The sequence below is a fragment of the Lissotriton helveticus genome, chromosome 4_1 (assembly GCF_964261635.1).
Source record: "Lissotriton helveticus chromosome 4_1, aLisHel1.1, whole genome shotgun sequence".
Taxonomy (NCBI): domain Eukaryota; kingdom Metazoa; phylum Chordata; class Amphibia; order Caudata; family Salamandridae; genus Lissotriton; species Lissotriton helveticus.
The window spans coordinates 475,193,350-475,214,478 of NC_136063.1; the positions used below are offsets into that span (position 1 = coordinate 475,193,350).

Below are 21,129 nucleotides of genomic sequence, written 5' to 3' on the forward strand. Positions count from 1 at the left end.
AATGGGACGGGAGGAGCTGCCATTTACCCTGACTGTAGCTGTAGGGAAGCTATAGCAACTCGCCACCCAAGCCCGAAATCGATCTCCAATGCCAAAGTGAGACAACATCTGTTCCAAGTATCCCCAATCGACCCGATTGAACGCCTTTTCAGCATCAACCGTCAACAAGAGTGCATGTTGGTCTGTGTGGTGGACTTTATCGATTAAATGAAGGATCTGTTTTGTATTGTCGCTGTTTTTGTGGTTTTGAATGAATCCCGCTTGATCCAGGTCTATGATAGCTGGCATCAGAGGTCCTCTAGTCTTGCTGAAAGAATACTTGTGAATACCTTCAAGTCAACATTTAAAAGGGATATAGGGCGATAGGAACCCCAAAATATTGTATCTTTTCCAGGCGTGGGTAGGACCAGAACAGCCGCCGTTAGCATTTTGGAGGGGACCGAGCCTGGGCCCCCAAAGGAGTTGAATAGTCTAGTTAGAATGGGAGCTAATAGCTGGCAGAATGTTTTATAAAAGCCTGCAGAGAACCCATCTGGGCCTGGAAACTTGAGAGGCTTGAGGCGAGATATCGCCGCGATAACCTCTTCGATTTGTATGGGAGCATCAAGTGAGTTAGCTTGATCGGTGGTTATTCTGGGGGTATTTGTTCCTTCTAAGTATGTTGCTATGTGTTGAACTGTTAAGGCCTCCCCCTTATACAGTTCTGCATAAAAGTCCCAAAATTCTATGTGTTTGTCATCTGTCAGTTCCTCCCCTCTGTGCCCTGTAAGAGATTGGATCTTTGTTTGCTGTTGTCTGGCTCTCACTTTACTTGCTAGAAGGAGTCCTGTCTTATCTCCTCCTATGTAATATGAATGTTTTTGTCGTAGCGCAGCGTATTCAGCCCAATCCAAGTCAAGACCTGGTAATTGTGCTATCGCAGCTGGCGCCAAACCCTGGGTGCCCCTGTACCCCTGTGCACCCTCTCTAGTTTTTTAACCTGTACCATCAACAGTTCCCTCTTTTATTTACTCATTTTGTTGTCTGCTGCAGATATTGCTGTAAGTTCCGCTCTCACCACTGCCTTCAGCGCCTCCCACAATGTAGCCACAGAGGTATCTGGGGTATCATTTATGTCTAAGTGATCTTGGACTGGGATACAGGGGCACCCAGGGTTTGGCGCCAGTTGCTATGTTGATTGCTAAGCACTTCAGAGGGGAGGTAGGTTGCAAGATTGTGGAAATAAGAGGTAGACTACAAGCTTACACACTTTGTGTAGGGGGCCATCCCATTGTGATTGTGTCTATGTACGCAACTAAATAAGGACAAGAGCGTTTTTTGAAGACCGCGTTATCAGATGTTATGACCACGCAAACTTGCATGACGCTGGTGGGGGGAGATCTGAACACAGTCTTCGACGCGGACAAAGATAGATCAAGCAGTCGCTTTACCCAGACCGGGGTAAATGTCCACAGGAAATGGGATTAGTGGATCTGTGGAGAGCAGCACATCCCCAATCAACGCAATACTTCTTTTTCTCCCATGTTCATAAAACATATGCACGCCTCAACTATCTATTGGGTACGAAAGAAGTAAGCAGTGCTGTGAGAAATGTTGAAATAGAACCGGCGGCATTCTCAGACCATGACGCGGTGCTCCTGATCCTACAACTGCCACTTCGGGACCTGGCGGTTGAGAGAAAGCATGCTACATAATCTTGGGCCTCAGAATTCGAAATAGCCTCGCATTCTAAATGCATATTTTCGCTCTATGGCTCTCTCTCATCTGTTCTTTTCACTTTCCCTGTCCGGAATCTACTGAGCGTGCCCCGCCTGTCGAACCTCCACAAGTGGGGGAGCCTGCTCCTGAGCGTCCCCATGCTCCCATCTACGTATTCATAACTGTGCTGGCTCGCAAGTCTTTCTTTCCACTATTATGCAGTCGATGACCCCTAGTTTTGTGCATTGAAAGCTTCGCAAGCTTGGGTGTGTAGGGTGGCAAGCCTGCTCTTAGCAAGCCGTGAGTGTCTCTTGTGGGGTTACCTTGCCTCTCTTTCCTCCTTCATTGCAAGTCCACTCAACCTCTTTGATGGTGTGTGCCCCGGGGCCCTGGCCTCAATTTGTCCTTCTCCTCCCCATCAGTTTGCTTTTAGTTTTGAGGGGCTAAGAGTCCCTTATATCTTCAGTGCAATTTGCTCAGAGGGAGGCCAGTATATGGACCCAAAGCCGTTATGGGCGGGTTTGCGTGGAGGAGCTTTGCGAGCCAGGCATTGCTCCGTGGGTCCCACGTTCTCCAAGTTGCCTCCTGGTGTTCTTATCAATGGCAGGGCAGCGCTATGTGTTGGATTCACCTAGATGCGGCTTTGCACTGTACGTTATGTTATGTTATGTTATCCATTTTGTAAAGCGCAACAGCTGCCCCAGCGAAGGGGCGTCCCGGCGCTGACCACTAAAGGACACAACAGAAATGTACCAGACTGAACAATTTAAGAAATTAGAAACTACTGAGATGAAGGGAACAAAAAGGTCTTGACGGCTTTCCTGAAAGCGAACAAACAGTCAATAGCGCGGATATGAACGGGAAGGGAATTCCACAATTTGGGCGTGAGGTACCTGAAAGAGCGCCCACCCGATCTAGCGAGCCTGATCTTAGGCATAACCGCCAGATGGAGTTCTGCCGAGCGAAGAGGGCGGGAAGGAACATAGTGGGTGATCAGATTGCCCAGCAAGGCGGGGCTCGCGAGCTTCAGAATTTTAAAGGAAAGGCAGAGAGTTTTGAAGTGAATACGCCTTTCGATAGGAAACCAGTGCAGCTTTCGGATAGTACTAGACGCAGAGCAGAAGCGCGGTAGGCCAACCAAAACTCTAGCAGCATTTTGGATACGCTGCATTCTCTGTATTTCCGCCTTGTTTGCCCCCAACAGGAGGGAGCTCGCATAGTCGAGGCGGGAGAGGATGGTGGCTTGTATAATAAGTTGGTGAACCGGGGGGTCAAAGTATTTTAAAATGGGTCTAAGACCTCGCAGGGTGCCAAAACACGAGGCAGCTAGCTTCTTAATGTGGGCTTGAAAAGACAGGGAGGAGTTCATCATGACACCGAGGTTCTTTACCTCATTGTTAGGAGATGGTATAGACCCTAGGGCTGATGGCCACCACTGCTCATTCCACAGGTTGACATTCTTTCCCACCAGCAGTACCTCCGTTTTCCCGGCATTTAACTGTAAACAGTTAGCTGCCATCCAGTCGGCAACTGCCGTCATGCCGTCTTTGAATCTGGAGGCTGCGGGGGAAGAGCCGTCCACCAAGGTGATCACCAGCTGCGTATCGTCAGCATAAGAGACCATCGTGAGGTCCCATAGCTTGGCGACCGCAGCCAGAGGCTGGATGTATAAGTTGAAGAGTGATGGGCTCAGGGCCGAGCCCTGAGGCACCCCTTGCTCAATGGAATGGACCTGGGAGGAAAAAGGGGAGCCGAGACTCGAAAAGATCTATTAGCCAGAAATGAGCGGAACCAGTCCAAGGCTAAGCCCTCTAGGCCTACCTCCTCAAGTCTCCGAATAAGGATCTCATGGGACACCGTATCAAAAGCGGCGCTAAGATCTAACAAGATCAGCGCCGCACTTTGACCTTTGTCCATACGAGAACGCAGTTGTTCGGTAGTAGCCAGAAGAGCAGTTTCCGTACTATGTCCCGGCCAGAACCCATTTTGAGAAGGGTCAATGATGTTATGGTCATTCACGAACCGGGTTAGCACGTTGTTAACATGAGCTTCGGCGATTTTTGCTACCCAAGGCAAGAGGGATATTGGTCGGAAACTCTCAGGTTTGGTGGGGTCCAAATTGGGTTTCTTCAGAATGGGAGAAACCCAGGTTTGCTTCCAAGGAGCAGGAACGATCCCGGAAGACAAGGAGCTATTAATTATTTTACAAAGAGGTTCTCTAAAAATAGAAAGGGATTCCTTGAATTGTGATGGCTGCAAGGGGTCCAAGGGAGAGCCCGACTTAATTTTGCCACTAAGCCGAGTGAATTTGTCCTCCCAAAGGGACGGAATGGATAGCAGAGAGACCGTGGGTCCTTCACTTGGCCTCACATAGGCTGGGAGGGTGCTGGAAACGGGAAAGAATGAATAAATGGTACGCACTTTGTTGACAAAAAAAGTTGCCAGTTCATCACACTGACGCGTGGATGAGACAACTGAGGTATTCACTTTCCTGGTTCTAAGATCTTTAAGGATTTTAAAGATGCATTTGGTGGGATTAGGAATGGTGCTAATCTCCTTGGCATTATAGGCTGCGCGTGTTTTACAGATTGCTCTGTGATAATTTTTGACTTTCGACAGGTAAGACCTTTTTTTCTCGGGAGCGTATTCTTTCCTCCAATCACGCTCAGCCTGTTTACAAGCTTTCCTCAGAGTGGTTAAAGAGTCATTATACCAAGGGCTGGTGACAGAAATGCGCCCATTCACCCATTTGGCAGGAATTAGAGCATCTAGACCCCGCAAAATCCATTCACAGAACCGGTCATAATCTAGGCAGTTGTCTATAGGGTTGGTGCTGAGATAATGATGAAAATCATCTAGCTTCAATTTGTACCACGGGCGTTTAAAGACCGATCTTGGAGTCCCAGAGTAAGAGGACTCCGTGAGCGGGATGAACCACTTAACCAAGAAGTGGTCAGTCCAGCCCATGGGAGTAGGTGGTTCCATAATTACTGACTGAAGATTGGTGAATAGGGGATCGAGCAGATGTCCTGCCGAATGCGTGGGTCCAGAGACTAATTGCTCCAGCTGGAGGGCAGCTAGATCAGCAATAAAAGTGGCATTGTCCTGATTATGGTCCAGATGAAGATTGAGATCCCCGCAAATACTAAAATTTGCGAGACCTGCAGCAAGCGTACTGACTACCTCAGGGAGCGCTTCCTTAAACTTAGCAGCCGGGCCAGGAGGACGGTATACTAGGAGGCCTGCTAACGAGAATTGAGGGCTCACTGATACCTTGAAACACGCCGCTTCACACTCTGTCACATGAACTTTGTTAAATAGGCAGGAGTAGTGAGATTTGAAAATGACCGCTAGGCCGCCTCCCCTAGAGTTCCTGTTTAGGGAGCACATGGAATATCCAGTAGGTAAGGCCAGGTTAGATATTGCTTACATGTCATCTTTTAACCAAGTTTCACTCAAAAAGAGCAGATCCGGGCGCTCTTCGGAAATTAGGTCAAGAATTTCGGCATGGTGTTTAGCCAACAATCTAACATTAAGTTGTAGAAGTTTCAACAAACTCTGGGGATTAGCCCGTTGGGTGCCGGCAGGAAGGGTGGGGGTCGGGATGGAAAAGGTCATAGAGACCGGACAGTCCCACGGGGCGTCTCCGAGATTCGGAGGATGAGCCATACAGAGAGCAGGGCTAGTATTATATGCCAGAAGTTCTTCTCTGCCATAACAGAGAGGGCCGGACTGGGGATGGCTAGGGGCCCTGGCGAGAGGCGACACACAGGCGCGGACGGGCGCAGACAGGCTTGCCTTTGGCGCGTCCGCAGCGCGTCACCCAACACATCGGTGATGAACGGAAGGAGCGTGATGACAACTAGACCGCACTCCCCTTCCGCCGGAAGCATGAAAATCAGTCCGTGCAACAGATAGTAAGAGACTCCCTCCACATCAAACGAGCAAAGCTCAGGGTGGAACTGGGAGTATTAAAAAAGGTCAGTGCAGGTTTTCAAAATAAACACAACACAATGCAGGCACCTAGTCGTACCCCCTGTGAATTACAATGCAAGCATACAAAGATACAATGTATCTTTATATCATCCCGGGGCTCGTGGCTGTGTCAAAGGAACTCACCTCTTGCCGCTGTGGAAGCTGTTCACCGCTTCAGTGCTCTTATCCACGCCTGCCGTTCCCAGTTATTGAGCCTCACTTCTCTGGCCCGATGATGTTCACGGGTCCAGAGTCATGCATACCACATGGAGGCTGCGCGGTGCATGTAGCGGTCACGTCCGGCTCCAGGCCCAACTGCAGCAGCTTTTTCTGCCTTGCCTGCGGCAGCGGTAAGTGGGTCGAGCATATCCGACCCCAGGCACCACTCTGGTGTCTTTCTTCCCCTCACGTGCGGACCCCACCACCGGGTGCCCACTGCTCCAAGTGCCCCGCGCTGCGGGCCACCCCCGCAGGCCAAGCGACGAGCAGAGCGAGCATGCACATCGAGGTCTTCTGTTCCCCCTGCTCACCTCGACCTTGTCTTCTATGGGCAGGTCCGGTCTCCCGGCATCAGACCTCTTGCTGTTCCGGGGGATTCACTTCAGAGAGCCAGAGACTCCTCAGTGTTCGTCCTCACATGGGCTCTGATGCTCGCTCGTCTCTGTCCTGGGGGCCGAGAAAAGCATTGTATATATGCGCGGCCTGAGCCGCACCGCGAGGCCTTCCTCCTTCTTCAGTCCCGCCCTAACCTCCGTCCGCGTCTCGGTTGCATCCCTTCACTTCAGAGTCACATTAAAAGGATCTTCTCTTTCCTCTCTACGGCTCGCTGGTTTCCCTCATCAATGGTTCTCCAGGGCTGCCATCTTTGGGTTTCACTTTTCAGGCACTCCCCTGCCATTCTGGTCGCCACAGCTTGGCTCTAGGAAGCGGCCTCCATCTTGCGCTCCGGGATCTGCTGTTTTTCAGGCGGTAAGCCACAGCCTAACAAGCTGTATGCCTTCAATGTTGCCTCCGGGAGTCGTGCTATTGCCCCAGCAGGTATAGGGCAATTTGAGCAATGAAAGTGGCGACTAGCCTTGCGACAGCCAGACGGGTTCGGGGAGACGAACACATGTACACCTTACCCTTTCACCTTCTTGGAGACACCCCCACACCGGGTCAATTTTTAAAGGTACAGGTATTGTAGTTGTGGATTGTTGGGGTCAAAATTCTTGTTCCTGTTGAGTATCAGAGTGTCGCTGCAGGAGTTCAGTTTCTTCTATGTTGAGTGTTTGTGTTTTTCCCTTGTCTGACTTGGTCGATGTTCTGAAGTGGAACCTCCCACCTCTCTCCAACCATCCAAACACTTCCATGCCTTGGTATGATCAGTGAAAATCCATGTCTTACCATCTGCCACTATTCTTAATTTGGGGGGAAAGAGCAATGAGTACATTATGTCACGTTTTTGTAAGGCTTTCTTGACTTCCAAAAAGCTACGTCGTAGTATTTGAACCTTTAACCTGAAGTTGGGGAAAAAAGTAATAGTGGCATTGTTATAAGTTATTGGAGGCGCACTGTGAGCTGCCTGCAAGATGACATCACAGTCCCTATAGTTGAATATACGCGCTATCAGAGGACGGGGAGGTACACCTGGTTTGGGCGATGTGCCCAGGATTCGGTGGGCCCGTTCAACTGAGAAATAATTTGAAAAGTCCTTAGGTTGCATCACCTTGAGTATGAGGTCCTCTACAAAAGGTCCACTGCTGTTCCCTCCGATCTCTCCACAATACCAATAATATGAAGATTGCTGCACCTCGAACGGCCTTCAGAGTTCTTCACTTGATCGTCCAAGGTCCGGATCCTCACATGTAGATCTTTGACTTGGGATTTCAGGGTTGAGTTTTCTGTCTGCAGGTCGGCAAGCTAGTGCTCCACTTCTTACATCTTGGCCCCCACTATTGGGAGATCTGCTCTAACCAACATAACCTCCATACTCACTGTATCATACTCACGGTATAAATGTTATGCTCCAAAGGGGTGCAGACTTCATGTATTGCTTTCCTAATGTCATGTAGTGTGAGCAATTCTCCCTCTGGGGATGTTGGATCTGTCTGACTCCCTTGGGTCTTGGTTGAGGAGGCAATATCTTTAGGCGCAGTGCATTTTACAAGTTTGTTTGGTGCGTATTGCGGTTCCCTTTCCCACCATTTATAGCTACGTGAGGTATGGCAGCTCTGGGCAGACATGGTGCAATGTGAAGGTTGCAGCCAGGGTAAGGGGGGAATTTGTTACCGTAGCCGCTGCCGCCTTCAGAGGGTAGTTTGTCGTGTCCTGCGGCCTGTCGGATTCACACACTTCACTCCCCTTGGGTCCACAAGGCTGGTAATTGCAAAAGGCTATGCACTGGTAGAAAAATAGGCAGTTACAGAGGAAGGTCACTTCTAAGACTCCCCAACATTGAAGGGTAGATGGCAGTCCAGTGTCAAACAAGTCACTTTGTGGGCCAGGGGACGGTGGATGACGGTAACGGGGTAGAGCGCTGGGGTCTAGGCAGGCTCAGCTGCCTCGCCTGGCTGCCAACAATGACTTAATAGCACACTGGCCCACCACAAGGTCCTCAACATCGCAGGCGCTTCTCTCCGTTCAGTCTGGACGTTTATGCAGGACTTGATTCAACACACAGGAGTATCTAAGAGTCTAAAGGTGAACTCAAAACACAGACTCCTGTTGCTGTGACAAACAAAGGAAGGGTGGCAGCTACATTACCCAATTGCACCACGTGATATAATGACACCACATTCACGTGAGGCACATACTCTGGGTGAGAATTTTCCCATCAGTTATCTACCTATTCCGCCACTATTACATCATTTGGGTTCTCCTTATCCAGGAGTCAGTGCAATCGCAGCCACACAATGTGATGTGGAGGCAAGAAGACCCACCGTTCTTATCTGGTGGTCGGAAACAGTATATTAGGACAACTGAAAAAGCAGTGCAGAATAAGTGATTAGTGAAAATGTAAAATTAGGTGAGACTAAGTAGAAGAAAGACCTTTAATGTTTTCTCTCAGCTCCCTAACTCTAAAAGCAAAAGTGTAAAAGCAGATTTGACAAAATATCTGCTCAGCGAGTGGTCAACATGTTTCTGCATATGTGGTATTACCTATGCATTCTTCAGGACCTAGATGGTGCTACTGCTGTGAAAATAGTGACTAAAAATACGATAAAAAGGAATAATATCACCTGATCTTCAGGCTCTGATGCTCCACCACAATCCAATTAGTGTGGGGATCGCGCCTCACCTCACCTGGCTGCAGCTCAGGTAAATGAGGAGCACCGCTCTCTCCGTCGGTGTCTCCGGGCGTCCCTCTGCGCTGGACTTGGGGAGGCCTCGTATTTTTAGTCACTATTTTCACAGCAGTAGCACCATCTAGGTCCTGAAGAATGCATAGGTAATCGGGATCGAAGAAAGGCTCTACCACTCAGCGCAACTGCAAGTATCGTGGCCGGGATCAGAAACAGCGCACCAGCAGCTGTGGCCGAGTCAGGGTGCGGGGAGAAATGACAAAAGTATCACTTTGGCGCACTGCAGTCGTCCGGGCTCCACAACAGGCCTGGTTGGATTGGCCGGCCGTTTCTCCTTTCCCTCCGTCACTGTTAATCAACCACTACTCCTTACCAGTGCGCCGCAGAGCAGGGAGATTAATGCATGCTAGCCAGTTACTTCCCTTGTAGGGAAGAAAGGAATTCACTCTGATGTTGCCCCAACTCCCAATCAGTTTCCGCTGCCCGTCACACACTAGAGGCCGCAACTGCATCTCGCCTCATAGGCCTCATGTCGATTTGACGTATAGAGGGGTCACAGGACGGTCAAAGCAGCTCTCCCTGATGTGGTTCGATTTAGATACCCGTACATAGGTTTCCCGAATCATGCTCTTATATAGGCACAACTCACATTGCCCTTATTTGGGCATAGAATCCCAGTCCTTATTAAGGGATTGGACAGGCTACCAAAGTACAGGCATGGTCACCTACATTCATCAATCCCACGTCACAATGAGTTCTTAGAAATCAGACCCTTAACCCACTGGGACTTTCCCTGCTAGGATTATAGATTTCTCCAATCCCTCTTAGAGGACTCAAAATGGCTGTATCAGATCAATAGCAGTCGTTTCGAAGAGTACTTCTATTATGCATAGAGGGCTGTAAAAATGATTTGGTCCTAACTCCTTGCCACACTTTTGTTAAATGAGAGAGGTAGCACTTTACCTCTTTAATCAAGCATAAAGCCCAGGATCATAGAATATGTGCTATGTTCCAACATAGACTACTGGAAGCTCTTGTTGACCATGTTCAGTAGTATTCCATCCACTATCTTTACATCTAATATTTCTTTCATTTGTAAGAGTGGCTTTTTCTGAAAAAGTAAGTAGTGTTTTCTTAGTAGATGGTTTGCCCTCATCAGTCCTTACCAGCTGCCATGTAGTAAGGCACATTTTGAATTAGTGATACTGATATATTACTGGGCACTAGAGGACACCTTTTTACTGTGCATGAACAACTATTCCTTAGGGGTTCATTCCTGACATCTTCCCCTGCCCGACTTTACGCCAATGCTAGCATTCCTAAGCACCTTCCAGGTCTAAAAATACTTTCACTTACTGTGGCAAACCAAGGCTCGGCTCAGCTACACAGCTCTATACTGCTCGCCACGGCAAGTTCGGAAGGAATTTGAGTCTCGGCCTAACGCACTGACCAGACGCTGTCATCCTGCTCGCAGCTGACTCCCTTCGCGGGGTGTTAGGGATTGAGATCCGGAAAGAGATTCCCACCTCTCTCATTCTAAAGGTATGGAGCAGACTAGAACCTAGAGGGACTCTTGGCATATAGACTTAGTATATACTATACTATATAAAACAGCACCTACTTCTTACCTCCTACTACACTTAGGTTAGGTACACTGGGGTAGAACTATTTAGAAGCACCAGACGAGTATTCACATTTTAGCCTGTATTATTTATGTATGTTTATATGAATATATGTCATAGCTAAAAAAAACATGCTGTTGCAGTATTATTATTTCTTCTTACCGCTCCCGCTGTACGTATTATATCTCGCATACTGTCTTGCTATTGTAACAGCTCATATCTCTTACACGAGAAACAAGACTGTTCAATAAACCCTTTTTATTGAAACTCCTGTCTATCTATTTCTGTGTAACTCTGAAGAAACTAAGCATGCACGATTGACTAAGTGAAACTGTTATCTATTGTTTCCACGATTCTGAGACTGTTCCGATTCTAAGGGAAACAAAGTTGTCATGTTTATGCGGTTGTCAGAAACTACTCCCTTCTTGTTTATTCAAGAAGTTTCTAGTGACTTCTAAGTTAGCTGGCACACAAAGTAATTAAGTTTAATGTACTCAATAGAGGCATACTGACCTCAGTCCTATGCCAAAAACTATAGTGTATATTATTCCAATGCGCAGAGCCTATAAGGGAAATAGGAACTACATTACACCGGGTTTCTTTTGCGGCGTAGTCTCTTAATATGGGTATGGATAAATGTGGCGGTTTAGTAGGCATTTAGCCGGTGGATGGCAAGATCTGCTTTAGCAAGTGGCCATCTTACTCAGTGGTTGCCTACGCCTGCCAGCATTTGACTGCATCAGTACAAAACTATGATTGACATGCCTGTATTACATCATAACCAAGCTAAATAACTGGAATTGGCTCAGAACATAGCTGCCCAGAATTTGCCTTAGCAGCCACATTTTCAATTTAGATTTTTTACTGCCCTACATCTATACTGTTACTGTCAGTGACTAATATCTGTCTTTGCGACTATAATTAGTGTTGCAATAACATCCCATTGTACCACAGTACTGATTAGCCTCAATAAAGAAGTCTCACCCCAAACTCACATTTTTATGTGTAACGGTTGGCATGTCCTGTATTAAAGTATCTAGGCAATAGAAGGATGGTACTCCTCTCGTCGCAGATCAGTAGAAGTTTGAACTGTTATACGAAACATACTTTTCTACCTGTTGATGCTTTTGGGTTTTGACTGACCTCAAAAAAATAGCCCATAGCAGCACTTCTTCCCAATAATTTTGGTCACTGATGACTCATTTCTGGCTGAGCGTTTTGACTGCCTATCAGTCTTTGATGGTGCAAATTAGTTTGCATTCTTTTGATTATGGAGAGGGATTGGACTGATAGCATTGCTAGATAAAAGTCTGAGACCCTAGTGGGTCACAGCTTCCCTTAAAAATCTAAGGTGAGTGAATATGGGAATACGTTTGTTAACCACACTGTAGGTGGAAGTATTGCCAAGTGCACCAATCTCAGGAAATGTGATGGCAATTTTGCTTTTCATGAGGATATAACCATATCCCTCTTAGAGGATTCAAATGGTTGTATCAGATCAATAGCAGTCGTATCGAAGAGTACTTCTATTATGCATAGAGGGCTGGAAGAGTGATTTGGTCCTAACTCCTTGCCACACTTTTGTTAAATGAGACAGGTAGCACTTTACCTCTTTAATCAAGCATAAAGCCCAGGATCATAGAATATGTGCTATGTTTTGTTGATGATTTTTTTTAGCTCCAACATAGACTACTGGAAGCTCTTGTGGACCATGTTCAGTAGAGTAGTATTCCGGCCCCTATCTTTTAAATCTAATCCTCCTGACATTTGCAAGAGTGGCTTTTTCTGAAAAAGGAAGTAGTGTTTTCTTTGTAGATGGTTTGCCCTCAGCAGTCCTTAAAAGCTGCCATGTAGTAAGGCACATTTTGAATTAGTGATACTGGTATATTACTGGACACTAGAGGACACCTTTTTACTTTCCATGTACACATCTAGTCGAAGTTGGGTTCCCTATTTGAGTGTCTTACCCTATCCAGGTCTTATAGCTGTTTGGATGGTCTCGGTGTCACTTGCAGATGGTTTCCCTCATCTCCTTAACAGAAATTGCATAAAAGTGAATTTACTACATCAGGATAAACGTACCTGATTCTTGCATGTGTCCAACTTCTCATCTGTCAAGCACAGGAATAATTCCAATCAAAGTAGTAATAACTTTCTATCTCGCTAGACAGGTGATGTCCTTGGGATTCTTTGACAGAATTTAGATCCATGGAGCGCTCTGCAAAGCCATGGTCATCTTCACATCCTCTTGGATTCAGTGGCTCTGGCACTTACATGTTTCTGTATGAGAAGGAAGTCATTCTAGAAATTGTTCTAAATAAATCTCATATATTGTGTCTTCTTTAGTTCTTGCCCGGAGTTGCAGGCTCCTATTGCAAATGTGCTTAAATGGGAAAAAGCGGGCTATGAGAATATTCTGGGGTTCTATTTTTTTATTTTTAGGGCTGGGGCCATTACAATATTACAGTGTTTCCAAAACTTTCAACAAGGGAGCTTTAAAAATCTGCATATGATGCACTGCTGGTAGGATAGATTGTTTAATATGTAGTGTGAAAAGTACCAAACACCTGAAGGCAAGCTACAGGGCCTACAGATCCTCTGACCATCAAGACAATAGAACCTCCACTCAAAGGATCTAGTGAAAATTCTATATCGTTACGGTCTCGATTCGTGGCTTTGCTTGGGCTTTGCAGAAGGGAGTTCCTGTTTTCTTCAGGGTTTCTGCTTGTTTCACCTGACTGGCTGCATAGGTTTGTTGTAACTGTTATCTGTTCACTACAGCCTTTTCCTGAAGCCAATACTGTCCTGGATCTGTTCCATGGTGGTTCAGGTAATTGTTATAGTGGCTTTGAGTCCTCTTCTAACACCTAATTTTGATGATGTGCATGAATTCTCAGTACTTCCAAATATTTGACTTTATTAGAGAGTGTGGGAGAAAGAATAACTTTATGGTCATCACTACTTAGGAACTGTCCTGTGTGGCAGTATTCTTTCTCCTTCCCCAGCCATCTCTGAGGTGCTTATCTCTACAATCCTTGCTGCACTGCCTTTAATGAAAGAAGACAGCCAATTAGTCTCCTGCAATTCCTCTGAATGCATTCTATATATGTGGTATTTGTGTAGAGAAAACCTTGCCTAGCAAGCGCTGTACACGCTCAATGCCAATCATACAGTCAACAAGTGCTAAGAGAGGTAGCTGGGTTCTGGCAGCAGAAGTGTACCCTAACTGCATTTTGATGGTATGATCTTTAAGGAGATGGGCATTCAGATCTTTCCTAAATTTGAGCAGCACTGGAGTGGCTCTGATGGATACAGGGATGTTGTTCTATGTGCTTGGGGCATAAATGGAAAAGGTCTATTGATGTACTTTTCATACACTTCTTAGTCTCCATTCTGATGGTGTCCTTGTTGCGGTTGTGTGGCAAGAACTATTAGAGATTGTGAGCTTGTCTGCAAGATTAGTGGGAGCGCTGGTCGTTATGACTTTGTAAATGACGCTATTGGTTTTGAACATGGTACACAAGGTGAGTCAATGGAGTTCCATCAGGATGGGGGTGATGAGAGCATATTTTTCCAGGCCCTGGATGAGGCATGCTTGAGTGTGTAGGATGCCCTTAAGTAGGATCACTGTGGAGTCCGCGGTGCCATGAAGCAAGATGATCCCACCAGTCTCATGCAAGTGTTACAGGGCTTGAACAGCAGTTCTGAAGTTTCTTTCTGGAAGAGATGCTTTTACTGTCTTTAGAAGAAAGAGCTGGCACCAGTTCATCTTTTTTTCTCCTATGTGTTCCTTGAGGGTGAGGTTGTGTTCAGGGTGAAATAAAATGACTTGGCAATGAATGAAAGTTGGGTTTCAAAGCCTTCAAGGTCATTGACTCAGATTTGTAATATTTCCTGCATGCTGTTCTTGGGAAACAATAGGTCACTGATCCCTTAGGTGGCGTTGTGGTTTTGTCCTTAATGAGGTGTAAAATCTGGCTCATCATCTGATATGAGGAGCTGCAGTCACTTAGATCGATGTGTAATTATCCACCTCTTCACACCCACCTTGACCACTGTTCAGAAAACTTTCAAGGATGAAACTGTCAAATATATATTTTTTTTAATGTTCTCTGCAGATTTGGCCAATGGGAACAACATTATTGTCTTTGGACTCCATACCTCAATGATGACTATATAAAAATTGGGTTTGTTATTGCACACTATATACTAATCCAAAGTGATTTATTAGAGAGGGGATGCGTTTAGTGTGAGGTTCAAATGTTTATTTGCACTGCTTGTCTATTTGTTTTTTTTAATCTCTTAGATAGTTGTAGTAACTAGCCCAGTAAGGCCACATTGTCAAATGGAAAATCTTTCAGCAGTTACCAATCGAACTACTTGTCTAATCCCATTTGGTGATTTTAAGACTGCTAGGAAGTTAGTAGGCAAGGCAAAACAATTCATTTTAACAATTAGACACTGTCACCCGTGCAGTAGTAATAATGACGAATTAAAAATCATTATGACCATTGTTATTCTGTCTTTTTTTGTTCTTCTAGACTATATGTGCATTGATTTGCATGCGACCAATTGTAAAGCCAGAGTATTTCGATGCACTGATCAAGGCCATACAGACGAAGCAACCATTGCCAAAACCCGAAAGGTAAATGACATGATCACACTGCTAAAGTGTTTACTTTTTTAATCAGAGTATGGAATGGCAAAAAATGATTATCCATCAAAACCTCTTCAGCACTCTAAATAATCAATGTGAATAGCTTTTCTGGTAGATGGAGCAAAGTTACGTAGAAAGAGATAGTTCATATGGACTAGGGGACAGAAGACAAGAAAATAAAGTGAAAAGTTCCATGGACCACTGCCTACTCTTTAAAAAATGTTTTTGTCAGCATTTTCAAGCGGAGGGATCCCTTAGTTACCCCATGCCATTTGCAAATGTCTTACCATCTTCTTTCAGGAGGTGCTAAAAGATTAGAGTTTTGCAACCATAATGCGGTTGCAAAACATTAATACATATCAATCTGATTGGTATGTGGAAGGGACGCCCTAAACATGCGCCTTGCAAATACCAAATAGGTATTGGGTTACAAACCCATATAGTGATATGATAGCTTGTAACTGAATCAGAATTTGCGGTCGAAACGTAAGAAACTGCATTTCTGCGATTGCAAGCATGCTTCATATGTCTGACCCTTGATGTTTCTTCTTTTTGCACTGAAGACCGTAAACTTTCTGGCCAATTGTGGCCATTCTTAAAATTTCGAGTAAGGAAAGTAAGTTTTCCTGTGATGTATCTTTTTTTTATTTCTAGACCGCTAGCCTGTCAAATGATACTTTTGTCCCGGGATAAACCATAGACCGTTTTAAAATAAATGTAGTCCAACGTTAAACACTACATTTAGCAAGCCATTTTTTGGGGATGTTAAAATTATGTGAAAAGGATGGCGCAGAGCTTAAATATCTGGATTTTCTCTGTAGCCCTTTTACCATGACCTGATGGTGAACTAAGTACTTCATAGAAAAACAACAAGGAGAGCAAGGGTTATGTTCACCGAGGGTGAACGGGGAGTACTCCTGTACCCCTGGGTATAAATGCAGAAAAACAAATGAAGGAGTACCACCAGCAAGGATTCGCAGGTTGCTATGGGGGTAGAAGGTTCTTTCAAAATGGAGAAAAGTCTCCTTTTGTTAGAAACCCCTCACTCATCACCTAGTGATGACATGCTTCATCATCGGGGTCCACCCTAATGACCTAGCGTCATTAGGGTGTGCTACAACACCTGATTACAGTGCAGCAGGTTGTGAGTGATGGTGCGTGAGAAAAAAGGGAAGTAAGTGTGTTAAAAATTGTCCTGGTTTGAACTTGAGAAAAATAAAGATTTTTTATTAGTAAGCAACTGGACAATGTTAAAATCGTGGCGAGATAAAGTGAGGGCCGTGATGAGCCCGTGTATCTCTCTATGTGATGGGTCTACATGTTTCAACCTTAGAGGTTATAATGAACCAGGTTTTCGTCAGGACCTTAAAACCAAATTGGTGGACGGTCTGCGTCCCCTAAAAGACGCACCCAATCCTACCAAATGGGACCACTGGAAGGCAAAAATGTGCCTGTGGTATCGGCTCGCACCACAATGGGTGAGCTCTAAAAATCAAAATCCTGTAAAAGAAAAAGCGGACAAATGTCACATATTGAGCGTATTTACAAGCCTGTAACGTAGTGCAGTGCTTCAAAGTAGTGCCTGCATGCTGTCTATCCCCATAGAATGGTGAATTCAATAGTAGCTTCAAATTTTTAGCGTTACTGGTATAAGGCTCAACTCCAACATGCTTTAGTGGGAGGAGGGATGTGAAAGTGCACAAATCGAACCTTCCGTTTTTTCCATGCTAATGAGCACTGTGACTTCTCTCCAAGAAATCCCTCTTCTCCCCGGTACTGCTAACAACCTAGCAGACCCAAGGATCGAACTCACTACTGTTTTGTGCCCCGATGACCCAGTGCAGCCACCATCCCAACTCTTTTGGTTGCCTAGACACCGCGCACGTGATCGCGGCTTAACCACGCCCATCACGGTAGCGCGTCGGAGTTAACTACTCATGCCTACGCCCAGCCCATTACTAGCAGGGCGGAGAAGGTAGTAGGTTACCAGCCAGAGTCCTCGCCGGCAAACTGTAAGTACAATCCCCCCTCTTCATCTAGGGCGGCATTCAGGCACCGAGCGCCTCTTATCGCACACAGGGCACGGCTCTGCCGTCCTGAAACCGATTTATCTCGGAATAACGCCCCATTTTAAAAACAATGTCTTGCAGAATACGTTTGGTCACAAGAGTAACCTCCCCTGCCCTATGAAATCCTCGAACACTCCATCGAGAGTGAGCCTTGGTTTCTTCTTCTGTTTGTCTGTCACGTGTCTTTGGCATGTTTGTTTGGTTTTGTGTTGTACAATTTAGCATGACAGTACATGTGTTATCTAATGGATATAGCCTCGCACAAACTAGTCGATATGCGAGTCAGCACGGCGCTATGACAATGAACCGCGCTGTGGTTATTCACTGAATTGCGTGAAAGTTGTGAATAGACTAAAACAATCACAGCACCTATGGTATTCAGTGTGCAAGTTGCGGTTAATTTGCACCGTCCCTCATTGTGCACTTTCACATCCCTCCTCCCACTAAAGCATGTTGGAGTTGAGCCTTATACCAGTAACGCTAAAAATTCGAAGCTACTATTGAATTCACCATTCTATGGGGATAGACAGCATGCAGGCAGTACGTTGAAGCACTGCACTACGTTACAGGCTTGTAAATACGCTCAATATGTGACATTTGTCCGCTTTTTCTTTTACAGGCTTTTTGATTTTTAGAGCTCACCCATTGTGGTGCGAGCCGATACCACAGGCACATTTTTGCCTTCCAGTGGTCCCATTTGGTAGGATTGGGTGCGTCTTTTAGGGGACGCAGACCGTCCACCAATTTGGTTTTAAGGTCCTGACGAAAACCTGGTTCATTATAACCTCTAAGGTTGAAACATGTAGACCCATCACATAGAGAGATACACGGGCTCATCACGGCCCTCACTTTATCTCGCCACGATTTTAACATTGTCCAGTTGCTTACTAATAAAAAATCTTTATTTTTCTCAAGTTCAAACCAGGACAATTTTTAACACACTTACTTCCCTTTTTTCTCACGCACCATCACTCACAACCTGCTCCACTGTAATCAGGTGTTGTAGCACACCCTAATGACGCTAGGTCATTAGGGTGGACCCCGATGATGAAGCATGTCATCACTAGGTGATGAGTGAGGGGTTTCTAACAAAAGGAGACTTTTCTCCATTTTGAAAGAACCTTCTACCCCCATAGCAACCTGCGAATCCTTGCTGGTGGTACTCCTTCATTTGTTTTTCTGAACTAAGTACTTCAACACTCTTGTGTACCAAGTACAACATGCCTTCCCATGTCTTGGTACCCTGAAGTGCTAGATCAGTTATAGTTCTCCTATTATCCTTTTGAAAGTGTCTAGTAACACCATATGGCCAGCATCGAAGCCCAGAGACATGGGATGCAAGACAGTCAAATGACTAGAGTTAGTGGGTCTCAATTAATGTTTCAAGTGGCTTATGTGTTACAGGGACTGTCTATGCACCCACCTATTGCTGCTTATCTGCTAAATCAAAATTTGTCTTGCTGATCTTCTGACATTTTCCCTGCAGTTTCTCCTGCTTCTATGGTGGGAGCTGCTTAGAGGAGCACACGTGCGGGTGGACATAGAAGTCCACAAAGGCGGCATGGCAGTCCTGTCATGGCTTGTAATATTCCAGAAGACAGACCCTCACTCCCCAAAGTATGGCTCCTTCTTTGGATATAATATAACTAATGTTGTCTGTCCTGTGGGAGTTATTTTTCAGAAGAAGAGAGACATTTCTAGATTTTTTCTGTATGAGAGCACTATTTATGAATGGCCCTCTGATTCCACTCCGACCAGCCTTGAGCTAGTGCAAGAGTTTTCATGATGGCAGAGACATAGTGGAATCTTTGCTTCCCCACTCCTTTCCCTATTATTGAGAAGGAGAAACCAAGAGTAGAGTAGACAGCACATCCATCAGATATTAACAGCTATCCTATTACTACTTTACTACTGTTCTCTAAATGATGTGTTCTGTAAAGTTTCCCCCTCAAAAATAGTAGTAAAACTTTCTTTGGTTTGGGATCCTCAGTTCAGTTACTAGGTTTCAGACAGGCATCATAGTATTGGCACAGACTCACTGAACTGCCTTCCTGGAACAATGAGCTATGGTGAAAGTTGGACATAAGCTAAACACATCACAGCCCTGTAACCCTACGAGATACACTATAAACGAATGCCTAGAACCTCAACTCCACTGATTAGAGCATTGGAACAAATGATTTAGTAAACACAATTAATCTGAAGTCCGTCGAGCCTCTTTGATCCCTCCAGAAGATTACATTACCCATAGACTCTTGTATTTTTGGTGTAGTGCCTTATTTTATTGTGTGTAATTATTGTTTCATTTTTTTTATCTGACTTCCAAGCAATCTATTACTACCCATAGAAAGCCTTTACTGCTCATCTTTTTTTTAAGTTTAAAGAGCTTAATTGCCTGTAATAAAACATAGTAAAACATCATTACAAAACAAATGATTTACAGTGAATAATCGAATGATATTATTAAATAAAACTTGCAAAAATTAATCCCATAAATGGGAAATAAAACTGTACAGAGGAAAAAGAGCTTTGTTTAAGATTTTGAAAGGAGAAAGATAAAGAAAAGAAAAATAGAGGGGGGAAGGGAGGGGGAGTTGCATAGAGAAAAATGCTTAATCAGTATCTACAACATAGGTAAAAGTTCAAAATAAACAAGTAACAAAGAAAGAAGAGGGTACTTTAATAGCGCCCCGATACATGTTGACCCACACAGGAGAGTAAGCCCAGTAACTTGCTTTACCTCTCCGCATCACCCTTTTAACAATACCAGCCAGTGTTTATTAAATAGTTTTTTCTACCACTAGGCCAGGTATTTTTTAACTTCACTTTTTATTATCACTCCTGACCTCACTGACACTCACTCCCATCCACTCACATAGTACCCACAATAAAAAGATGCTCCAGCGTAGTCGCCTGTCGCAGCACTGCCCCGTCCCGCAGCGGGGCGGGAAGACCCCAATGATGAAGCATGACACCAAGGGCCCTTTTGGTGTGTGAGGGGTATTTTAACACACACAGTGTATTCCATGAACACCAGGATATACACTAACTGTATATGAGGTGGACTTTGTTGATTATTTGTACTTTCAGAAGAGGAGGATTCGCCCACCTCGGTGCCGTTAGGCAACACCTCTTCACTCCCCACTATTGATATTCTTTACTCTTTGGACAGCGCGCAGCTGTGGGAGTTCCTTTCTCTATTGAGAAAACCAGCATTTCTGGACAGAGATAGAAAATCCAATTTGGCATTTTCTGTCCCCCTTTTGTTTTATTTAATCACCTTATTTTCACGGACATTACAGCTATTTTGCACACATAGTCACAACACACACTTTTTGTTAGCTATCCATCATGGAAGATGCTGGAGGCCTCACATTCGACGACGAAGAGGTCGATAGGATCCTAGCAACCCTACGCCCTTTTGAGGGGTTGAGCAACTCTGAACCTGACACAAACGAAGGTGACTGGGATGAACTAGCTGCTTTAAGGAGAACACAAATAAAGACAGCCTTGCACGGCCTACTCATGTCAGAGTACCTTAAATCAAAAACAGCCCCTCCCGGCCTAGTAGTAAAAAATGAACCATTCATCTTCACTCATGATTTAGAATTCAAGAGGGATTGGTCTCTCATAAGTTGGAGATGCACTAGGGACTGGCTAGTCCTGATTGTTAAAACTGCGACCAAACTTACACAAGAACTGAAAATAGAGATAACTCAGCAAGAGGTGAAGATCAAGAGCTACCTATCCCCTACTGCTCTAAAAAAGAGATTAGAGGAACTGAATCAAGAGATGACAGATTTTGAGCTTACCCTGAAAAAAAG

At 45.2% G+C, this 21,129-nt stretch overlaps 1 protein-coding gene across 1 annotated transcript in view; it reads left to right on the top strand.

The window, feature by feature from the left end:
* NBN (nibrin) overlaps positions 1–21,129 on the top strand; it is a 429,498-nt gene that overhangs the window by 114,932 nt on the left and 293,437 nt on the right. The window contains exon 5 of the mRNA XM_078687062.1: positions 15,121–15,224. Within this exon, the coding sequence (XP_078543188.1) occupies positions 15,121–15,224 (104 nt within the window). The remainder of the gene's footprint in view (positions 1–15,120; positions 15,225–21,129) is intronic.